Source organism: Peromyscus eremicus, chromosome 1, assembly GCF_949786415.1.
Source record: "Peromyscus eremicus chromosome 1, PerEre_H2_v1, whole genome shotgun sequence".
NCBI lineage: Eukaryota > Metazoa > Chordata > Mammalia > Rodentia > Cricetidae > Peromyscus > Peromyscus eremicus.
Window position 1 is genome coordinate 36,979,931 of NC_081416.1, and position 19,219 is coordinate 36,999,149.

Sequence of the window (19,219 nt, forward strand, 5' to 3'; positions counted from 1 at the left end):
CACAGCTCTGGTCTTCCTCCCCCTCGGAAGCTCCAAACATATTCAGAACAATTCTCTTTCCAGGTCTTTTTAAAATTTTTTTTTTTAAACATTTATATTTTCTCTGTGTGCTTGTTGGGGTGCTTGCTTGTGTGCCAACGGCAGCTGTCACCTCATGGTAACTCTCTACCCAGTGTGGTGGGATGCTCCAAGTGGGGAACTCCCCACCGCTCCACCCTCCCTCCTCACAGCGTTCCCCTCCCTCCTCACAGCCTCCTCCCGGCCCCCCCCCCCCGCCCCCACCCCACAGTTCCCATCACTGAGGGCCCAGGTGGCATCTTGCTGGTGGCACTCCTGGCTTCCCTTCTAAGGAGCCGAGCCGGAGTCCTGAAGGGTAAGCTGGGACTTCCATGATTACCAGAGCAGACACCTCCACAGGGACGACCCACTTACTAGTATTTCTAATAGTTGCTTTGGTTTGAATTAGAACTTTTAGAATCTTCTTTGAAATAAGCTCTAGTTGAGGAAATTTTACACATATGTCAAAGCAGATAGACTAATAAAGTGAACCACCATTTATGCACACTCGGCACCAACAATTTCAGCTCAGGCCCCGTTTCTGTATGCCCCCTGGCCAATTCTCCACACTTAATACTGAATTATTTAAAAGCAAGTTCACACACATCATACAGCTTCATTTGCAAGTATTTTAGTACACATGGGGACTTTTAAAAACAAGAATAATAACATTGACCTAAAAACTAACTATAATTTCATAGTGTCACTAAATATTTTGTGCCAGTTTGGTAAATCAGGATCTAAACAAGGTTCCTATTCATACATTTGGATAAAGTATGTCCTAGGCTTCCTGTAACTGAATTTATTGAGGCTTCACATTTATCAGAAATAAAAGATAAAACCCAAGTAGCAGAGGGAAAAAATGGATGCTTTAGTGGATTCCTGAGGTTTTCATCATCCTGGAATGTATATGTGTTTATGTGTATCTATGTGTGTATGTGTATCTATGTGTGTATATGCATATGTGGATGTGTTTATGTGTGTATACACATGTATGCAGTTTATGTGTGGGGGTATGTGTGTGCATATGAGTTTTTGTGTGTTTGTGTATGTGTGTGTATGTATAGTATAGGTGTATGTGTGTGTTATATGTGTGTATGAATCTATGTGTGTATACACATGTATGTGGTTTATGTGTGTGCATATGAGTGTGTGTGTGTGTGTTTGTGTGTGTGTGTGTGTGTGTGTGTGTGTGTGTGTGTGTGTGGTGTTAAGATAAAAGAAAGAGGGAGGGAGAAAGCATGATTTGTTGATCCCACGGATCCAGTGGCCAACTCCACATTTGAGTTCCTGGGATTTGGCTATGAGGGCCAGTGAGTACCTGCCTCCTCTTCTAAAAATTGTTTTATAGTTAGAGTCCATCACTTGTAACCTATAGACTGTGCAGCAAACTCTTCTGTGATGTGGAGTGAAGGGGGACATCTTTGAGGGGTTAACACAGAATAGCCTGTCATAGGAAGAGTCGGAATCAGGAAAGGGCTTGCATGGTGAAAACTTGGCAACTGAATCCAACTTTGGCCTTTTCTACAGACTCTTAAAATTTCAACAAAAGGATCTGCCCTTCTAATGTTCTTTATTGGGAAATAAAATAGTGGTAACATAAAATAATCTTATTAGTGTGCCATTAAAAAATCAGCATTTATAATCCTCTCAGAGCAGGTAGAATTCACATCTGCTCCATAGGACTTTCTTGGCTAAGGTTCAAATAACAAGCACAAACATGATTTCTTTGAGAACAACTTCAAAATATTAAAGGGCTGGTGTAGAGGCTCTCAAGCATTTTACACATTCCAGTTTACAAGTAGCTGGCCTGGTAATTACACAGCATTCCTCTCCACTCAATAAAAGTAGGCCACTGGGACCTGAGCTAAGATATAACTTTCAGCCCCCACCTGAATTTCTGCATTGTCTCAAAAACCATAAAACAACGCTCCTAAAAACAGTTCATGGTTCATTCTTTGAATCGAATCAGACTGGAAATCCTCCCATTCAATCTAAGAAGACTCTGATGGTGAATGTCTGACTCATCCTGTTCCCTTCCTGTACTTTCTTCTCTCATCTGATGTCCCCTTTAGTCTCTCTCCCCCTCTCACCCCCCCACCACCCCCCACCCCCCCCACCCCCCCCACCCCTGACAGGGTTTCTCTGTGTAGACCTGGCTGTCTTGGATCTCGCTCTGTAGCCCAGGCTGGTCTCAAACTCACAGAGATCAATCAGCCTGCCTCTGCCTCCTGAGTGCTGGGATTAAAGGCGTGTGCCACCACCACCTGGCACTTTGGTCTCTTACGCTACACTTAGCATCCCATCGCCATGGAGATGAGCAGAAAGGGAAGAAAGTAGAGGCCAAACCTGTCAGATTTAATATTTCTTGACAAATCTCACTGTTTAGTCTTCATGTTGTGAATAAAGGTTGAAAAGTTAGAAGAACTGTCTTGTTCCAGCGGTGTGTGCTAGTGACTGGGTCTTCACGCACGGGCATGTCAGCAAACACGAGGACTGTCAGACCCCTGCTTTCTAATTTAGTTCATCTGCCAAATCTTGAACAAATTGCTTAAATGTTTCCATCTTTAGTTTCTAATTCAAAATATGGTGATGGTATTAAGGCCCATATTCTTCCTAACTTATTTTAAAATAAATATTTTACATTGCTAATAAAATTATATTTATGGGAAAAAATGTGATGTTTATGTATTCACTGTAAGAAGATTCTTATACAATACCTTGCCAATTTATCTTTTCATTTGGTGGTGAGAAAGTTAAGTTTATTTTTATTAACAATTTAAAAATATATACTACCTTATCATTTATTGTGGTCATCATACAGTAAAATAAGTCAGTAAAATCCAGTGCTCCAGTTTAACTGAAACTTTATATCTTTTGACCAATCTTTCTCTCTTATCTGTCTTCTCACCCACAAGTCTTAGTTGCTTCCTTTCTATTTTCTTCCTATGAAACACTTTTTATATGCCCCATATAAGAAAGACACTTTGTGTGTGTGTGTGTGTGTGTGTGTGTGTGTGTGTACTTGCCCAGGTGGGCCACAGGTCACCATTAGGGGTCTTCCTCACTACCTTATTTTTGAGGGAGAGCCTCCCACCTGGAACTCACCATTTGGGTTAGACTGGCAGAGCCCCCAGGATCCCGCTATCTCTGCTCCCAGGGCTAGAGTTACAGGTAAATGCCAGTGTGTAGTGTTCATGCAGGCGCTGGGCAGCAAGCATTCCACCCACTGAGCTGGCTCCCCAGCCCCAAGACACTGATTTATTTAATGGTAAGCAAGCCTGTTTCCAATGCATCCGATTGCTCACTGATTTATTTAATGGTAAGCAAGCCTGTTTCCAATGCATCCATTTGCTCTCTAACTTTTCCATCCATTTATTTATATATTTGTGTGTGCTGGGGGCAGGAGTGGGTGGAGTCAGAGAACCTTCTGGAGCTGGTTCTCTCACTCCAGCCTGTGGGTTCTGGGGATCAAACTCCGGTCATCTGTCTTGGTGACACACACCGTTGCCCACTGCTCCATCTTTCTGGTCCCAAGACATTAACTTTTAATCTGCTTCAGAGGATTTGAGGCTTCAGATAAAACTACAACTAAGATAAGTAGATAAGAAAGCAAGATTATGCTGGGTGGTGGTGGTGCACACTTTTAATCCTAGCACTCCGGAGGCCGAGCCAGGCGGATCTCGGTGAGTTCTCTGTGAGTTCTGAGGCCAGCCTGGTCTACAGAATGAGTTCCAGGACAGGCACCAAAACTACACAGAGAAACCCTGTCTTGAAAAACCAAAAAAAAAAAAAAAAAAAAAAAAAGAAAGAAAGAAAGAAAGATTATTGGCAAACAAAGATAAGAGAGGAGCAACTGGGGCCTAAATGTAAGCTGCCATGTTACTGGGGGAACCACAAATGCGACTCTAGGAAAGGCATTCTAAGGGCTTGAGGGACACTTTCCCGTTACGTCCTCCTAAGGGTGGGCTGGATGATGAGCCGGTCACTGCCCTGTATAACACTGCCACAGCGGACTTGTGGCTGCATCTCCTTCCTGTTGTCCCCCTCCTAGACCAGTAGGAAGTGAGTCAAAGGGGGCTGGGTCACAGGAAAAGCAGCTGCGCAGGGCAGGTCAGGCCTTCTGATGTCTTGCTGGGTCTGAGGACCAAATCTCAAAGATTTATATCCACAGACAGGTGCATTACCTTTTATGCAAAATCTCCCCAGATCTTACTCATTTTTATTATTTTTGTGTGTGTGCATGTTTGTATGTGTAGACCTGGGCATGTGTGTGCCACAATGGGTAGGTAGAGTTCAGAGGACAACTTTGTGGAGTCAGTTCTCTCCTACCACTTTTATGTGACTTCCGGGGATGGAACTAGGGTCTCCAGGCCTGCAGAGCAAGCACTTTGTCCACTGAACTATCTCGCCAGCCCCCAGGTCTTGGTTCTTGCAACAGAACTTTCTATAAAACTTGCAGAGCAGCAGAGACAAAGGAGCTATCTGTACTAGCAAGCCCTGGAAGTGTAGGGAACCCAACAAGCAAAGGTAAAGGCTGAAAACATCCTACAAAACAAGGAGCCAAAGCACATAAGGCTCCAACGATGGCCACCTCTCATGCCATCCAAGGTGCTCCGGCAAGTGACTACAGGCAACGCCTAAATCACTCTGGGCCAACTTCAGTGAATAAAGAGGTGGGAAAAGGGGGTTCTAAATCTTCACATACTGAGAGCATGGCTGTGATTACCTCTGTCCAGAGTATGCTCAAAGCAGGTGTTTCCATGTGCTCATCGGGGCTCCTGGTGGAGGGGGGATCTTAACACCAAGCTTTAAGTAATATGTGTTTCTGATGGATGAGTTGTGAAACACATCCCCAGGTTGATTGGATGGTTGGCTCTGAGCGAGACTCTGTATACAGACCCTTGAAATGTTTAGAGGATTAAAGCACTATGAAAATTCTAGTTATTGTTATAAGCATCCCATCAGTATGATGGTCAGTAAATGGCTCTGCAGTGCAGAGAGCTGAAAAATACTTCCAGTTTCTGTTGTCACTGATATTCTCCCCTAGGGAAACCTGCACCCACCTCGTCCACGGACGGATACAGGGCAAAGATCTCAGCCTGCCGATTGGTCTTGCGCGCCTCCTCTTTCTTCTTCTCAAAGTCCTCGGCACTCACAAGCTGCAGCAGGTTTTCCAGCCGCTCATCAGGCTGCAGGCTGCGGAGGTCGAAGTCACAGGTGGTGAGGGGGCCCTTCCCAGACACATCACACAGCACGTTTAAGCGACGGGGTCCCGTCTGTTAGAGAAAACAATTGACCTTGTTGAGGGTCAAGGGGCACAAATGAGAACTAGGCTCGGGGACGATTCAAGACTGCTGCTCCAGCTAGGGTCTCTAGAATCAAGGAGGTTTTTTGTTTGTTTTGTTTTTAACAAACTAAGGACTTGACACAACCGGTCTTGGCTTCCTGGTGGGACTATCCTGAAGTGAGAGGCTCTTTCCCTGGAAGCATGTCATTAAGCATCAGTTGGACAAGCCAGTCCTGAACAAGGATTTGAAATGACACTGTGTTCCTATTAGTTGCTGGCTGAAGCCAAGTCTCTTAGGAAGCACACTCACATCTCAGCCTGGAGCAAAACAGAGTTGGGACAAGGTATAGCACAAGGAGCCTGGACTGCGAACAGAAAGACCTTTTCCTAATCAACCCCAGAGCTTGGGTTTTGAGGTTAGAAAATAAAATGAACTCTAAGGAGCCTTCAAAAAACACATATCCACTCTAAAGCTGAGTGTTAAGCTTACAAATAAAGATAGGTGGGGTTGGGGTACAATTAGTCACTACAGCAGGGCCTGTGTGAGGCTGGGTGCCTCATACAAGTAACCACAGGACTTTAGTAATGGTTCCAGGAGCAAGCACCAACAAAGCAAAACTGCATTGGCTATTCAAGCAAAAGTTTACAGCTGCAGGGGGACTCATTCACCTGTTTGTATTCTCACCCATAACATGAGCTCGACGGACTAGCACACCAACATTAAAAAAAGCAAAAAAAAAAAATGTTTGGATCATTGCTAGTTCCTCTACATTTCTGCTGTAAAATACATAGAGCATAAAACATACCCTCTCAGCCATCTTTTGGTAGAGTTAAGTACATTCATACTTTAGTACAACTATGCTCATTGTCCCACTTCATGATTCTTTTCATCTTGCAAAACCATTCCCCTCCAGTTGCCAGGCAACCACATTTGATGCTCCACTCTTCCACAGTGGATACCTGGACCGCTTCCATCTTTAGGCTACAGGGAGTAATGCTTCTGTGGACATGGGTATATACAGCATCGAATCATAAAGTAACCATTTTATGAAAATAATGGCAACAGCAATAATAGTAGCCAGCATTTATTGGGTACTGGCATTGTTGGCATAAGTGAAGCTGGCATTGCTTAAAGTCTTTACACATTCTGACTCACTCACTCCTCACATAACCCCATGAGATGCTTAGTGCCATCCTTGGTTTCCAGGGAAGAAAACCATAACCCAGAAAGGTTAATGATAGGGCCTGGGGACAGGGAGGTGATGTGAGGGGACCAGTAAGAAAGGTTGGGCAATCCAACAGTGAAGGCATTGAATCACCCTGGCTCTCATAGGGAGGGGCCACTGTAGGTCTCCCCCAACTCCAGGCCCTTCACTTTTTCCATCTGAATCACTGTGCTTTGGGGTTTCTATTTGAATACTGATTTCTGCAGCTACAAACCATTTGAAGAAAATGGCCACTGACTCGGACAGTAGAGTTCCTGCTCCTTGAATGTTCTACAAGTCTTACATTTATTCTAGTTTCTTAAAAATTGACAGCATGCCTTGGGCAGAACCACCCTGTCACCTGGCAACCATGTTTGTTGATAGGAAATACCTGAGTGGCTGGTTCACTGCACTCCAAAGTTTCTGACTCAAACGTCTGTTTCTGAAGCGTCTTGTGAAAATCTCTCCGTGATCCGGTCTTTTTAAAGCTGCAAAACTCTGAACTTCCTTGGTTTCTTTCATTGTTGATATGATTTGATTGGGAAGGAGATGAGGAGCAGGAGGGAGGGAGAAAGAGGAAGAAGCATTAGATTAAAAATAATGGCAGACAGTCATAGAGGAACCTTCAACAGAGGACATCTGTGATGCTTCCATCTAATTACGCACCCAGCCTCACACAAGGCTCTGCTGTCGTGACTTCCAAACTTGCCTCCTGGCTGGCCCATTATGAAAGGCAGGAATGGCCTGGGAAAATGCCACTGGAGAGGTGCGGTCATTTCAGCTGGGGGGCACTTGGCTCCAAGCTGAAGCTCAACTATGACCACAGTGTAAGAGGCTGAAATAAATCTAGCAATGTGTAGAAGCAGCAAATAGAAACTGTTTGAAGATAAAAATAGAGGAAGCCATTTCATCTCCACATCAATGTTCTTAATCATGAGTAAGAAAAGCAGGACATGGCTAAGGAAAAAAATATACAAAAATGATGTACGGACCAACATTCTTTGCTAACATTCATAGCCCCACTCTGGGAACTTCATTTCAGCTCTGTCAAAGGGATGGGAACATAGGTCAGGGTCAGTGGCAGAGTGCTCTCCGTCTCTGACTCTGTCTGTCTCTTTCTTTCATTCACACACACAATGAAAGAGGTCTATATTAGAATCACCAGGGCTATCACTGGAGAAGACAGACCATGATGGGAAACACGAAAACCCTAAGTTGATATTTCATAACCGTAGAAACCAATGTGTATATTCCTCGTTTTTTTTTTTTTTAATGACTGAGAGGCTTCTTGGAAAACATGCTACAAAGTGTATACACACTTAATTGGTGGGCTTTCTGCAGTTATTGTCAAGACCACACAAGTTGGTAGAGGGACATGCAAGTGAGGTGAGAATTTATTAGGCAGGTCAAATGGCCAAGAGGTAAAGCCAGAACTGTAGGAAGGCCAGCAAGGAGTCAAACACAGCTCCTAACTTTGGGAGAGGGAGGGCACTGGAGGAAGAGAGTGGTACACACACAGCAGGTACCAAAGGCATGTTAGTGCTTTGTATGAAGGAAGCAGGAGACGCCCCAGTGCCTTTGGTAGGGAGGTCAGGATGTCTCTAGATTTTACTGTGCTCAAAAGACAAACAATTTGTTTTGAGAAAAGGAGACAAACATTCCAGAAGCTCTCTGCAAGAGCAGCCAGCCTGGCAACTATTGCGAGCCTGGCTTACTGTGACTGGCCAGCATCAGGGTCCCCTGGCCATCTGTGTGCCCAGCCCAATCTACAGTAATAAAGCAAGGTGAAAAGCACCCTGAATTAGGAACTAAAAAAGAAGGAAATGGCCATAAGAATAAATGCCTAGCAAAAAAATCAAGAAACGTGTCTATGATGATTTCTGAATTGAAGTTCCTAAGCAGCTGAAAACAAACAAAAATTAAAAATACATATCATATTGTTCAAAGACATCAACGACAAAAGTATTCCCGGGAATGTTTTAAACAGTTGCTTGGATATAATAACTATTTTAAGTATTTCAGAGAATTCTTTTGGTTCTAGTTGCTCTGAGGTTGCAAATAAAGAGTGGATTATACCTGAAAAACATTATTTTACAAAATTTACTTTCTTTTAACAGAGTTCTTTGGGAGAAGACCTGGTGTGGGATTTCCTAAGTCTGCCAACTTCTTGAAAGTTATTCTCAACCTTAGAACTCTAGGGAGCCACATGGAGGGGGATGGCAGGCCTCCTTCATGCATAAAGGAAAAAAAAAAAGCTGGGGCAGGGGAGCAGCAAGATGGCTGGATGGTTGCTGCTTGCCACCAGGGTTTATGGCTTGAGAGAGGCGCAACCCCGGGAAGCTGTCTTCTCATCTCTGTGGACACAAATACCCACATTCACAAATACACAAGTAAATGAAAAGAGCCGTGGGTGATCTAGTCCATGGCCTCACCCACGTGTCTACACTGTGGGTGATTTACTATCCGAGAAGAGGAAACAATGTAAACAAAGTAGTAGCAAAGACAGGCAAGTAAGAAGCACTGTTTTGTAATTAGATCCCAATGAGATGCACTGGCCCTGTGGTTATTAGCTCTGGAAAGTCCTATGTGAACAGGAAAACAAGACTAAACCCTAACACCAGCCCCTCAGAAGCAGTTCTAAGCCCCACAATGGAACCTGCAGTTACTTTTGTAGGACTGTCCGCCCCAAGGAGAACTGATTCAGAAGAAAATAGTTCCAACCTCCTTTTCAAGGGAAACTTGGGCCATAGGGAAAAAAAAAAATTCAACTTAGCAACTAGGACTATACCCACATTAGCATGCCTCCCTCCCCCCCTTCCCTACCTTTTCCACACACACCCCCACCCCGGTCTCATACATTACACCTGTTTCTAAGAGTGTTGACTTACAAACACACAAACACACAAAGGTGAGTGCACACACTAGCACACGACACACAAGTACAGATATGTGCCTGCCTTCATCATCATCTTCAGGTCATGTCTCTGCCTGTTTCTTCACAGGGTGAGGGATGGACATGGATTCAAAGGTGTCTTTCCTGAATTGAATTTTTGATTTGATGATGAAAGTCCACATACTATAGCAAACAAAATAAAATCCAATTTGCTCTTCTAAAGACCCTTTTGGGGGCATAGAATGCACATCTTTTTTTTTTTGTTTTATGCTAATAGATGCACCCACCTATTCCATTTTGCTAGACTGTCTTGTGGAGTTCTTTACAAGGATCCCAAAGCATTGGCAAATGAATCAATTAGAGGTTGATGCTGAAGTTCATTTCATAACATATACACTTTAGCCTGATATTGCTGTCAGCCTTTGTGACTTTTGCTATGGAAAGCGGTAAGACTAGTGTGCCCATGTTGGAGTCAGAGGACTCTTTTCTCCCCTCCTCACACCCCTAAGCATCCACTCTCCCATCTTAAAAGCTCAGAAAGCCACAGTGCTCCCCTTGGAAGAAAGGGTAGCAGTGCTGGCTGAGGAGAGGCCGAGGCTGGCAAGCATGAGAGGTGACTCATTCCAGAAGTGCCCGCCTGGAAGAAGCCACCACTGAGGAGGTACTAAGACATCCGGCTCAGGGCCTCTGGCTCCAGGCAGCCCAGTCTACTCGCCCCACCCTGGCAACTGACTTAAACAAAGCCCAGGTCCCAGTGAGCCTGTGTGCAGACCGGAGAAAGACGGGAAAGCAGACAGACTGGGAGAACGACTGTCGGCACAGAATAAATACAGCCTGCAGCTTCCCAGGAGAACCCCGGGCTTTGTCTTAAACACCTTCTTACCCACTCAGGAACACCCAAAGACCAAAGACTTCACGAAAGCATTCTTTCTAGAGGCCAGAATGTGCAGCAGGCAGACTCTGGCTCTTGAGTGGGAAGGGCCTGAGTTCAGATGCTGGCTCCTTATGAACTAGTCAAGAGAGACAGATCTGGGCAGGTGGCCTCACGTCTCTGAGCCACATTTTCCCCAGGTGTGGAAAAGAGGAGAACTAAAGTTCATTTTAAGGGACATTTGTGAAGATCAGAGAATAATTGTCTTTCTTTTTCCCTCCTCTCCCTTCTTCTCTCCCCCACTTTCCCTCCTGTTTCTCAAACACTCTCCCCGTTCCTTCTTCTTCCTATACAATTAGGTGTTAAAGCCTTTAGGTATATTGGAACACGGCAGCCAGGTGGAAAGTAGCCTTAGAAGTTCAGAACTGGAACTTGAATCCAGGACAGGGTAAGGAACGCACTTATTATGGAAAGTGCTGTTCGTATGAAGTGGTGAATCTGAACGCAAATGGTGTAAGATGTCAGAGCATGGGCAGCTTGGCACATGGTCACCACCAAGCCAGAGCCTAATGAAGAAGCATTTATTAGAAGGGACACCTGATACAAGGTGTCAGACTCGGGCTTGGTGACAAGGCTCCATCCTGTGGAGGAACATCCTGGTACTGTGTCAGTGAAAGGTAAGAAAGGCTTATCCAGGCAGGAATGGTGTGCCTGTTGTCAGGACCAGAAGAGGAGGAGGAGGAGGGATACTGGGGTAGAGGAGAATGTGGGCAATGGTATATACAGGAGAATCAAACAACTTAGTAGAAACCTGGAGCTACATTTCTCCAGAGAAAGGAGTTAAAATGCCAAAAGGAGACCACTAGAGCAGACACCACGAAGCTGGGTGTACATGTCAGCAAGAACTCATGGTTTTCACTCTCTTCAGTGAAAGGCCTAGAGGAGCAATGCCTTAGCAAAAGTGAGCATGCTTCACACATGACTTGGCTGCGGAGCACTACTGTCCACTAAAGCGCAGTGGCATCTGAGAGCCATGACTAATTCTGGGGGAGGAAGGAACAATCTACGAGTTCCTGGAACACTGTGGGTCAGAGAGCAAGGATGTCTTCCATGACTGCTGGGGCCATCTAAAGAAGACATACGTGTTGCCGGGCGGTGGTGGCCCACGCCTTTAATCCCAGCACTCGGGAGGCAGAGCCAGGCGGATCTCTGTGAGTTCGAGGCCAGCCTGGGCTACCAAGTGAGTTCCAGGAAAGGCGCAAAGCTACACAGAGAAACCCTGTCTCAAAAAACAAACAAACAAACAAACAAACAAAAACAAAAAACAAAACAAACAAACAAACAAAAAAGAAGACATACGTGCCAGTCAGAGAGACTGAGACCGTCAAACTGAAGAGCATTTGGACGTCAAAATAAACAACAGACACGAATTAACTCACTCAACGAAAGAGGAAATTATAGCTCCACATTGATAGAAAGAGAATGATGAGGAATGGGCTATCATCACAAACCCGAAGAGGGGAACATTCTAGAAAATAGCTGGCCCATAATCTCAAAAGGCAGGGAAGTAAGAATACACACTAAGAAGGTCCTCCAGCATGATTAAGACGAAGGACGTATGACAGTTGAGTGCAATTTGGAACTGGATTCTTCTGCTCTCCAAAGAACATTCTTTTGTTCTCTCCAAAGACCATTCTTCAGCCATTTGATGAAAACTGAAATCTGAGGACTGTGTGGTAATGAAATATTAATTTTCAGAATGTGGGGGTCATATGACAACTATAATGGAAAATGACCTTGTTTGTAGCAATTATGCACTAATGTAGGGGGGATGATGGGAAAAGCAGGTCAGGGACTTGGTCTCACACGGTCAATGGTTAGGAAGAGGTCTTTGTTTATATTTACGATTTTTCTATACATTTGAGGTTATCTGCAAATAAAAGGAAAGCAAGATGCCAGGCACGTGGCACCACAGTAAAAATGACTGGGCTCCAATAGGGTTCCCTTTACCAACCTATGCACCAATTCTCCAGCTGTGTGAGCATAGGAACTGTCAGCTCATCTTTCCTTCCTGTCCCCCATGCCAACCTATCTCTTTGGCTCCATGGCAGCTATAAAGATTGGTATCAGAACACAACAGTCCCACACTTCAGACAATTTTACAGTCTGGCTTTTCTCTCCACAAGACTGTTGCAGCCCAAGGCTAACTATGACCTGAGACCCTATCCTCAATAGGCTCCTCTCCAGGTTTTTCCTAAAGACTCACCCTTAAAAACCACATGCATCTGCATCCCTGCCCCAGGTTCTGCTTCTAGGGTAGCAACAAAGATAATCACATGCCAGCTGTTATCATTAGCATCAGTGACAATACTGTCCCATGCAATGTCAATGAATGTACTGTAAGTCCAGACACTTACTTCATAAATATATAGAATTTTAGTGTACTGCTAAAGCCATGGTCTAAACTATGAGATGGGTATTTTCTTGTTAAGTTTAATTCATTCTCTCATTCAACAAATGTTTATAACTTTAATTCTCTTGAGAATAAGATACCAAGGATAATTCCTAAGAATTACAGCTGAGAGTTGTACCTGCCCTCAGGGAAGTCAGGCTACTGAAAAAGACGGCACAGTTAACAGCGAAGACACTTGAGACAGGTCACTAGGACTCCATGAACAGTGTGACAAAAGCTTCAGGAGAAACGTCAACAAGATGTTTTAAAAACTCACAGAAGGAGGTGACCGTTTCTAGCCACACCGGCAAAGGCTTGGCAGAAGTCCTTGACTAGGGCCTCCACAGAGTAGGTCTGGAGCAGGCCGTGATGATGTTCACAGCCAGGTTACTGCTTGTTACCATGTAGGCTGATGAGCCTGGCTTGCTCTCCATGCTTTAAGAAAGCGAAGCACCTTGACAGACAGCACAACAAATGTGTGTCATAATAAGCAATTATTGATCGGGGAGACATTTTTATGGTGTTTTGGGAGTAACTGAATTATAGGCACTGAGGTGTTCAATTTTTAATTGTTTACCAGTTCACTGGGAGTAAAAATGGAGCAATAAAACAGGTGATACCCCATGCCTTGATATGCCCGCTCTCCTTGGGCATGACCTTCTGGCAGAATCACCTTAATCACTCAGGACGAAAGACAAAGTCCAGGGACTTTTATGATGCTGCCCATAACACTCATGAAATGTTTCACTGTCGCTGTGGATAATACACCAAAAATAAATAGCACGTAAACATGTTTAATCACTGGAGAGTTTGACTCATCATCAAGACCTGGAAAACATTCCGAAGTTAATCACCCCCAGCTTCATTTAGAGAAAATGACAGGGAAAACAGGGCTTCAGATCCTCACCATCCCCCAAAGGATGCTATCGAACACAAATCCACACAAAATTATGACGGTATTATGAGAATTTGGTAAGAAATGAACACAGCCCCCCACGAATCATCAAGTCTGTGCCTATTTTCAAAACACATACAACAAAAAAGACTAAAAAAAGTGTTAGATAAACTTGGCACTGTAGACATGAAACACGGGAAGAGATCTAGTCAAGGGATCTTCCAGGCTAAGAATCACAGGCAAATATTTTAAGAGAACATTTTTTTCCGGGCTTGTGAGGTAGATCAGCAGGTAAATGAGCTTGCTGCTAAGCCTGATCACCCTAGTTCAATGTTCAGGACCCAAGGTGGAAGGAAAGGGCTGCCTCCTGCAAGCTACCCAGACTGACTTCTATACGCGTACAGACACACACACATGCACATAAAAACCAGAAAAATGGGAATATATTTCTCCAAAAGGAGGTGATGTCTTTTACATAATTCAACCTTTTCCTACTCAGTGATGGAAATGAGTCGACTCTCCTTTGTCTTTCACAGCGGCACTATTTATCTGATTTAAGCATGCCAATGACAGAACTTGAATGGCAGTGGGAGGGAACGCGAGCGGCCATTACCCCACACCTCTGCCCATTAAGTGGAATTCAAAGCCATTATCACCGAGAACAAGGGCATAAAAGTCGATCTCTAGATATTACAGAGAAATGTAATAGCAGCCCGGAGATAATTGAGGAATAAAGGCGCTAACTAAATCAGTGCCTGACTGCATGGTTTTGGATGACAAAGACATGTCCATGGAAGGCAAAGTGGCTTCGTTAAGGATCACACCTCTGGAGAAAGCAGGCTGCCACCCGTCCCCAAAGTGCAGTAAAATAAATGGTGTAGAGTTGAAGGGTTATTCCCTTGACACGCTAATTGAAGTGTCTATCATGATATTTCATTTTTTATAAATATCATAAACAATAGTTAATGCTTACTCAATTATTACTATAGTAAATGAGATGTTTAAAATCCTATTTCACTTACCATAGTAAAACATGGGTGTGTGTATATATATATATATATATATATATATATATATATATATATATATATATACATACACACACACACACACACACACACACACACACGTTTTTTGAAGTTTTTATTTTATGGGCATGGGTGCTTTTGCTTGCGTTATGTCTGTACACTATGTGTGTGCCTGGTGCCTGCAGGGGCCAGAAGAGGGCATCCGATCCTCTGGAACAAGAGTTACAGATGACGATGAGCCACCATCCGGGTGCTGGGAATGGAACCTTCTGCAAGTGCAATCAAGTGCTCTTCTTAACCACTGTGCTTTCTCTTCAGTCCTTATATGTGTGTTTTTAATACATATGTATTAAGTCACTACGTAGCCCAAGATGGCCTGGAACTCACAATCTTCCTGCCACGGTCTCCCTAGTGCTGGAGTTATAGGCATGTGCCGTGAGGCCCAGCCAGAAGGAACAGCTCTTATATCTTAAATTATAACTATAATATAAGTCTTATAAATTATAACTATAATATAAGCCCTAAAAGTCTTACAATTTCCAAATCTTATCACTATCCTATGAATATATAAATTACAATGTCTGTGGTGTGAAATATAACCTGAATCATCAAATTTCAGGAAATCTTTTATAATATTGAGTTGTCCTGTTTTTTTAAAATCTTTATACAACATTAGTAATTGGTCTAATTTAAGTTACTTGTCAATTGGGTAAGAACAATTCAGCCACACTGTATACTATTAATAATCTGAATAATAGTCAATAGTAATTAACTTATGATAAAAACCTGATTGCTGCTTTAATGTGCTAACTCACTGACAGAAACTCACAAGGGAAGTACTATGTTCTCTCTCCTGCTCCTTCCTTCTTTTTCCAGTACCAGGGATTGGTGTCAAGGCCTTGCGCATGACTGGTAAGCACCACAGCACCAAGGCACAGCTCTGGCCCCTATACTCAGAGTGCTATTCTAATCACCGCCTCCCCTGAGAGGCAACAAAGCATCAAGGAAATAATTAATTTGCCTTGGGTAACTGGACTGCTGAGCAGCAGAGCTGGGATTTGAACCTACGGAGTCCTTGTGCCAGTTATTTTTGCCATTGCTGTTTTGTCTTGTCAATATGATACAACCTGGAATCATATACGAAGAGAGCCTTAATTGAGGAACTGCCTCCATCAGATGGCCTATAGATAAGTCTTCGGGGCATTTTCTGAATTAATGATTAACTGGGTTGGCCCAGCCCACAATGGGTGGTGCCACCCTCGGATAGGTGGTCCAGAGTGGTATAAGAAAGCAAGCTTGGCAAGCCAGGGGGAGCAAGCCAGAAAGCAGTGTGAACTAGAACTCATGGAAAAAAGCTGTGTCTGCCAAGACTGATTGACTGATACAATATAATGATGTAAAGAGGTTGGAATGTTGCAAGTCCACAGTCCAATTATACTTTTTCTTGGGCTAGCTTTAGCCCCCTACTTGCCCTTCCTAGCTGACCTCTGTGTAGGAACTAACATCCTGTGACTAATAAATAAAAACGTTTTGGAATTTAACTTAGCAGATCACCAGCTTCCATCAACCCAAAAGCCAAGAATGTCATCAGACAGCATCTGAGACGTGTAGGAGAAATTCCCCCCCATCTTGATGTAACTCACCACTCTGATGCATCCACCAATGTATTTTTAAAATACCTTGGCTTGTAACTCTTTGTTCTGTTACTATAAAACTCCACAAAACCGCTTCCACATTGGAACATTATATTTGGTGAGATCTAAATGTATGTTCCCTGGCCACGATCACTCATATTTGTTCCAGAATAAACCATGTCTTTTATTCCTTTGAGGTAAGAGCTGTTTCTTTTGATCACAGCCTCAATCCTCCATGGTCTCTGCTTCAGTTCCTGCCCTAACTTCTCTCGGTGATGACTGTGATAGGGACATGTAAGCCAAATGAATCCTTTCTCCCCAAGTTGATTTTTGGTCAGTGTTTTAATCACAGCAATGGAAAGTAAGCTCAGTCCTGTTCCATTCTAGAAAATAGCATAATCAACCACAGGGGGAAAAAAAAGAGACCTTCTCTATTTTATATTTCTACCCATCACTTGTGATACTCAGTTACCGTGGTGGTTTGAATGAGAATGGTCTCCCATAAGCTCATGTGTCTGGACACTTGATCCCCAGTTGGTGGAACAGTTTGGGAAGGATGAGGAGGTGTGGTCTTGTTGGAGAAGGTGTGTCACTGGGGGTTGAGGGAAGGCTCTGAGGTTTCAAAAGGCTTGGCCATTCCTAGTGTTCTCTCTCTGCCACCTGCTTGAGGACCAAGCTGTGAGCTCCCAGCTGCTCTGCTGTCAAGCTTTAGCTCCACCATCACGGACTCTACCCCCTGAAACAGCAAATCCAGTTAAACATTTTCTTCTCTAAGTTGCCTTGGTCATGACGTTTTGTCACAGCAACAGAAAAGTAACTAAGACTGTTATAATCCATCCTTTTAGGAGTACAGCTCTGAGTTTTAACAAATGAACACAGTTATGTGAACACTACTTCAATTAGGACACTGGTTAGTTCTACAAACTCTCCAAATTCTCCCGCTCCCTCTGTAGTCAGCTCCTTTCTCCAACACCAGACTCTGGAAGCCACTGGCCCCATGTCTGTCTTCACAACTCTACTTTTTCTTGAATGTCATATAAACAGGATCATGCAATTATGTACTGGCTGGCTTATTTTACTTAGTACAATGAATCTGGCAACATCCTGGTGTTGCAAGAGCAGTAGCTTGAAAGTTCCATTGTATCGCTGAGTAGTAGCCCATTGTATGAAGTTACCAGTTTGTTTTCTTATTACCCTATTGAATACGTTCAGTGTTATTTGTAATGTTGGCACCTACAAATACAAATGCTATGAGTATTTGCATAGAGACCTTTATGTAAACACAGGTTTTCATTTCACTTAGTCAAATCCCTAGAGATAGGATTTCATGATGTACACTGCGGGTATATGTATATATAAATATTATATATATATTTGGGCTTTTAGACTAAGGGAATAAAATCCTAACATATGAATCAGCATTCAGAAAATAGGTAATAACAGCCCATAGCTTAAAATAACAATAAAACAAAACTGGAGAAATTTAACTTATTTTTATTAATAATATCCAACGTCGGCAAGGAAGTGGATAGAAGTGGTAGTTCCATGCTAAGCTGGTCATGGAGTGAATTATCACAGCTTTTCTGGAGAACAATTTGGTAGAACTAATCAGAAGATATTAGATACAAGGGTCTCATTTCTACCTTCAAAAATAGCCACAATCATGTGTAGATCAGGTGTTGTACTATGATTTATCATTATGGAAAGGGGAGACAATTACATATCCATCATATCCTTTCCTCTGAGGAAATCAAGGTAGTCTTTCAAAAAAAAGTTCTCTGAAACAAGAAGATCTCCAAGATATTATTGAAAAAATAATGTATGCTTGTAACATATAAAAGATAGACATTGATGAGGTATGAGGACGACAGATGGAGACCATGGAGACTATGGAGACAAACCACAACCAATCAAAATGTTGAGTTGTAAAGCCCAGTTCCAATAGATACATCTACAAAAGAACTCCCACACCCGAGGCTCAGGGGACATTTCAAAAGAGGTGGTGAAAAGATTGTAAAAGCCAAAGGATGAGGGAATTTGCTATAAAATTGTGTCTCTTAATAATGTCAGAAGCTGCTCCCATAAAGTCTCACCCACATGACGGCCTAAACATGAGCTGAAAATGACATCGGACATGCCACAGTGGATGGGGTGGGGTGGGGTGGGGTGGGGGGAGACCCTTGAGGCCTCAACCCCACACAAAGAGCCACAGGCAACTAAGGAAAGCTGAGAGCAGAACACACCAACTGGTTATGTTTTCATATACATATATATGAAAGAGAGTAAGACTGGGAATATGGAGGGTGTAGAGGGAAGAGATGGAAGGGAGAAAAACTGTAATTATATTATAAAATATTTTATTATCTCTCTCTCTCTCTTTCTCTCTCTCTCTCTCTCTCTCTCTCTCTCTCTGTGTGTGTGTGTGTGTGTGTGTGTGTGTGTGTGTGTGTGTGTGTGTCTATATGAATGCCTTCAGAGGCCAGAAGGAGACCCTGAGTCTGGGAACCAAACTCAGGTCCTCTAGAAGAGAAGCAAGTACTCTTAACTGTTGGGCCATCTCTCTGTGCTTTGGATAGGGAGGGGCTCATGCAGCCCCACCCTTAGCTAAGGAGCTATAGGTAGTTGAAGGCTCCTGGGAAAGGGGGAATCATTTTTCTTAGGGGATGTCGTGGCTGGTACAGTGCCCATCTCTGGTTGATTAACCCATGTGAATGCCATCAGCACTAATTGGATCCAGTGGTAATGAGAGAGAGAGGGAGGGGGGAGAGGGGAGAGAGGGGGGAGAGAGGGAGAGAGAGAGATGGAAGTTGGAGAGGGATTTGTTGTGGGGGGAGGTGTCCAGGGGATAGGGAAAGGATATGATCATTGTGTATACAATTGTATGGATATGTATT

General features: G+C 43.5%; 1 protein-coding gene across 1 annotated transcript in view; it reads right to left on the reverse strand.

Annotated features, from left to right (window-relative positions):
• The window catches only part of Dock8 (dedicator of cytokinesis 8), a 100,563-nt gene that overhangs the window by 65,413 nt on the left and 15,931 nt on the right, over positions 1–19,219 (reverse strand). The window contains exons 4-5 of the mRNA XM_059253773.1: positions 6,944–7,067; positions 5,124–5,336 (exon numbers count right to left, since the gene is read on the reverse strand). Coding sequence (XP_059109756.1) covers positions 5,124–5,336; positions 6,944–7,067 — 337 coding nt within the window. The remainder of the gene's footprint in view (positions 1–5,123; positions 5,337–6,943; positions 7,068–19,219) is intronic.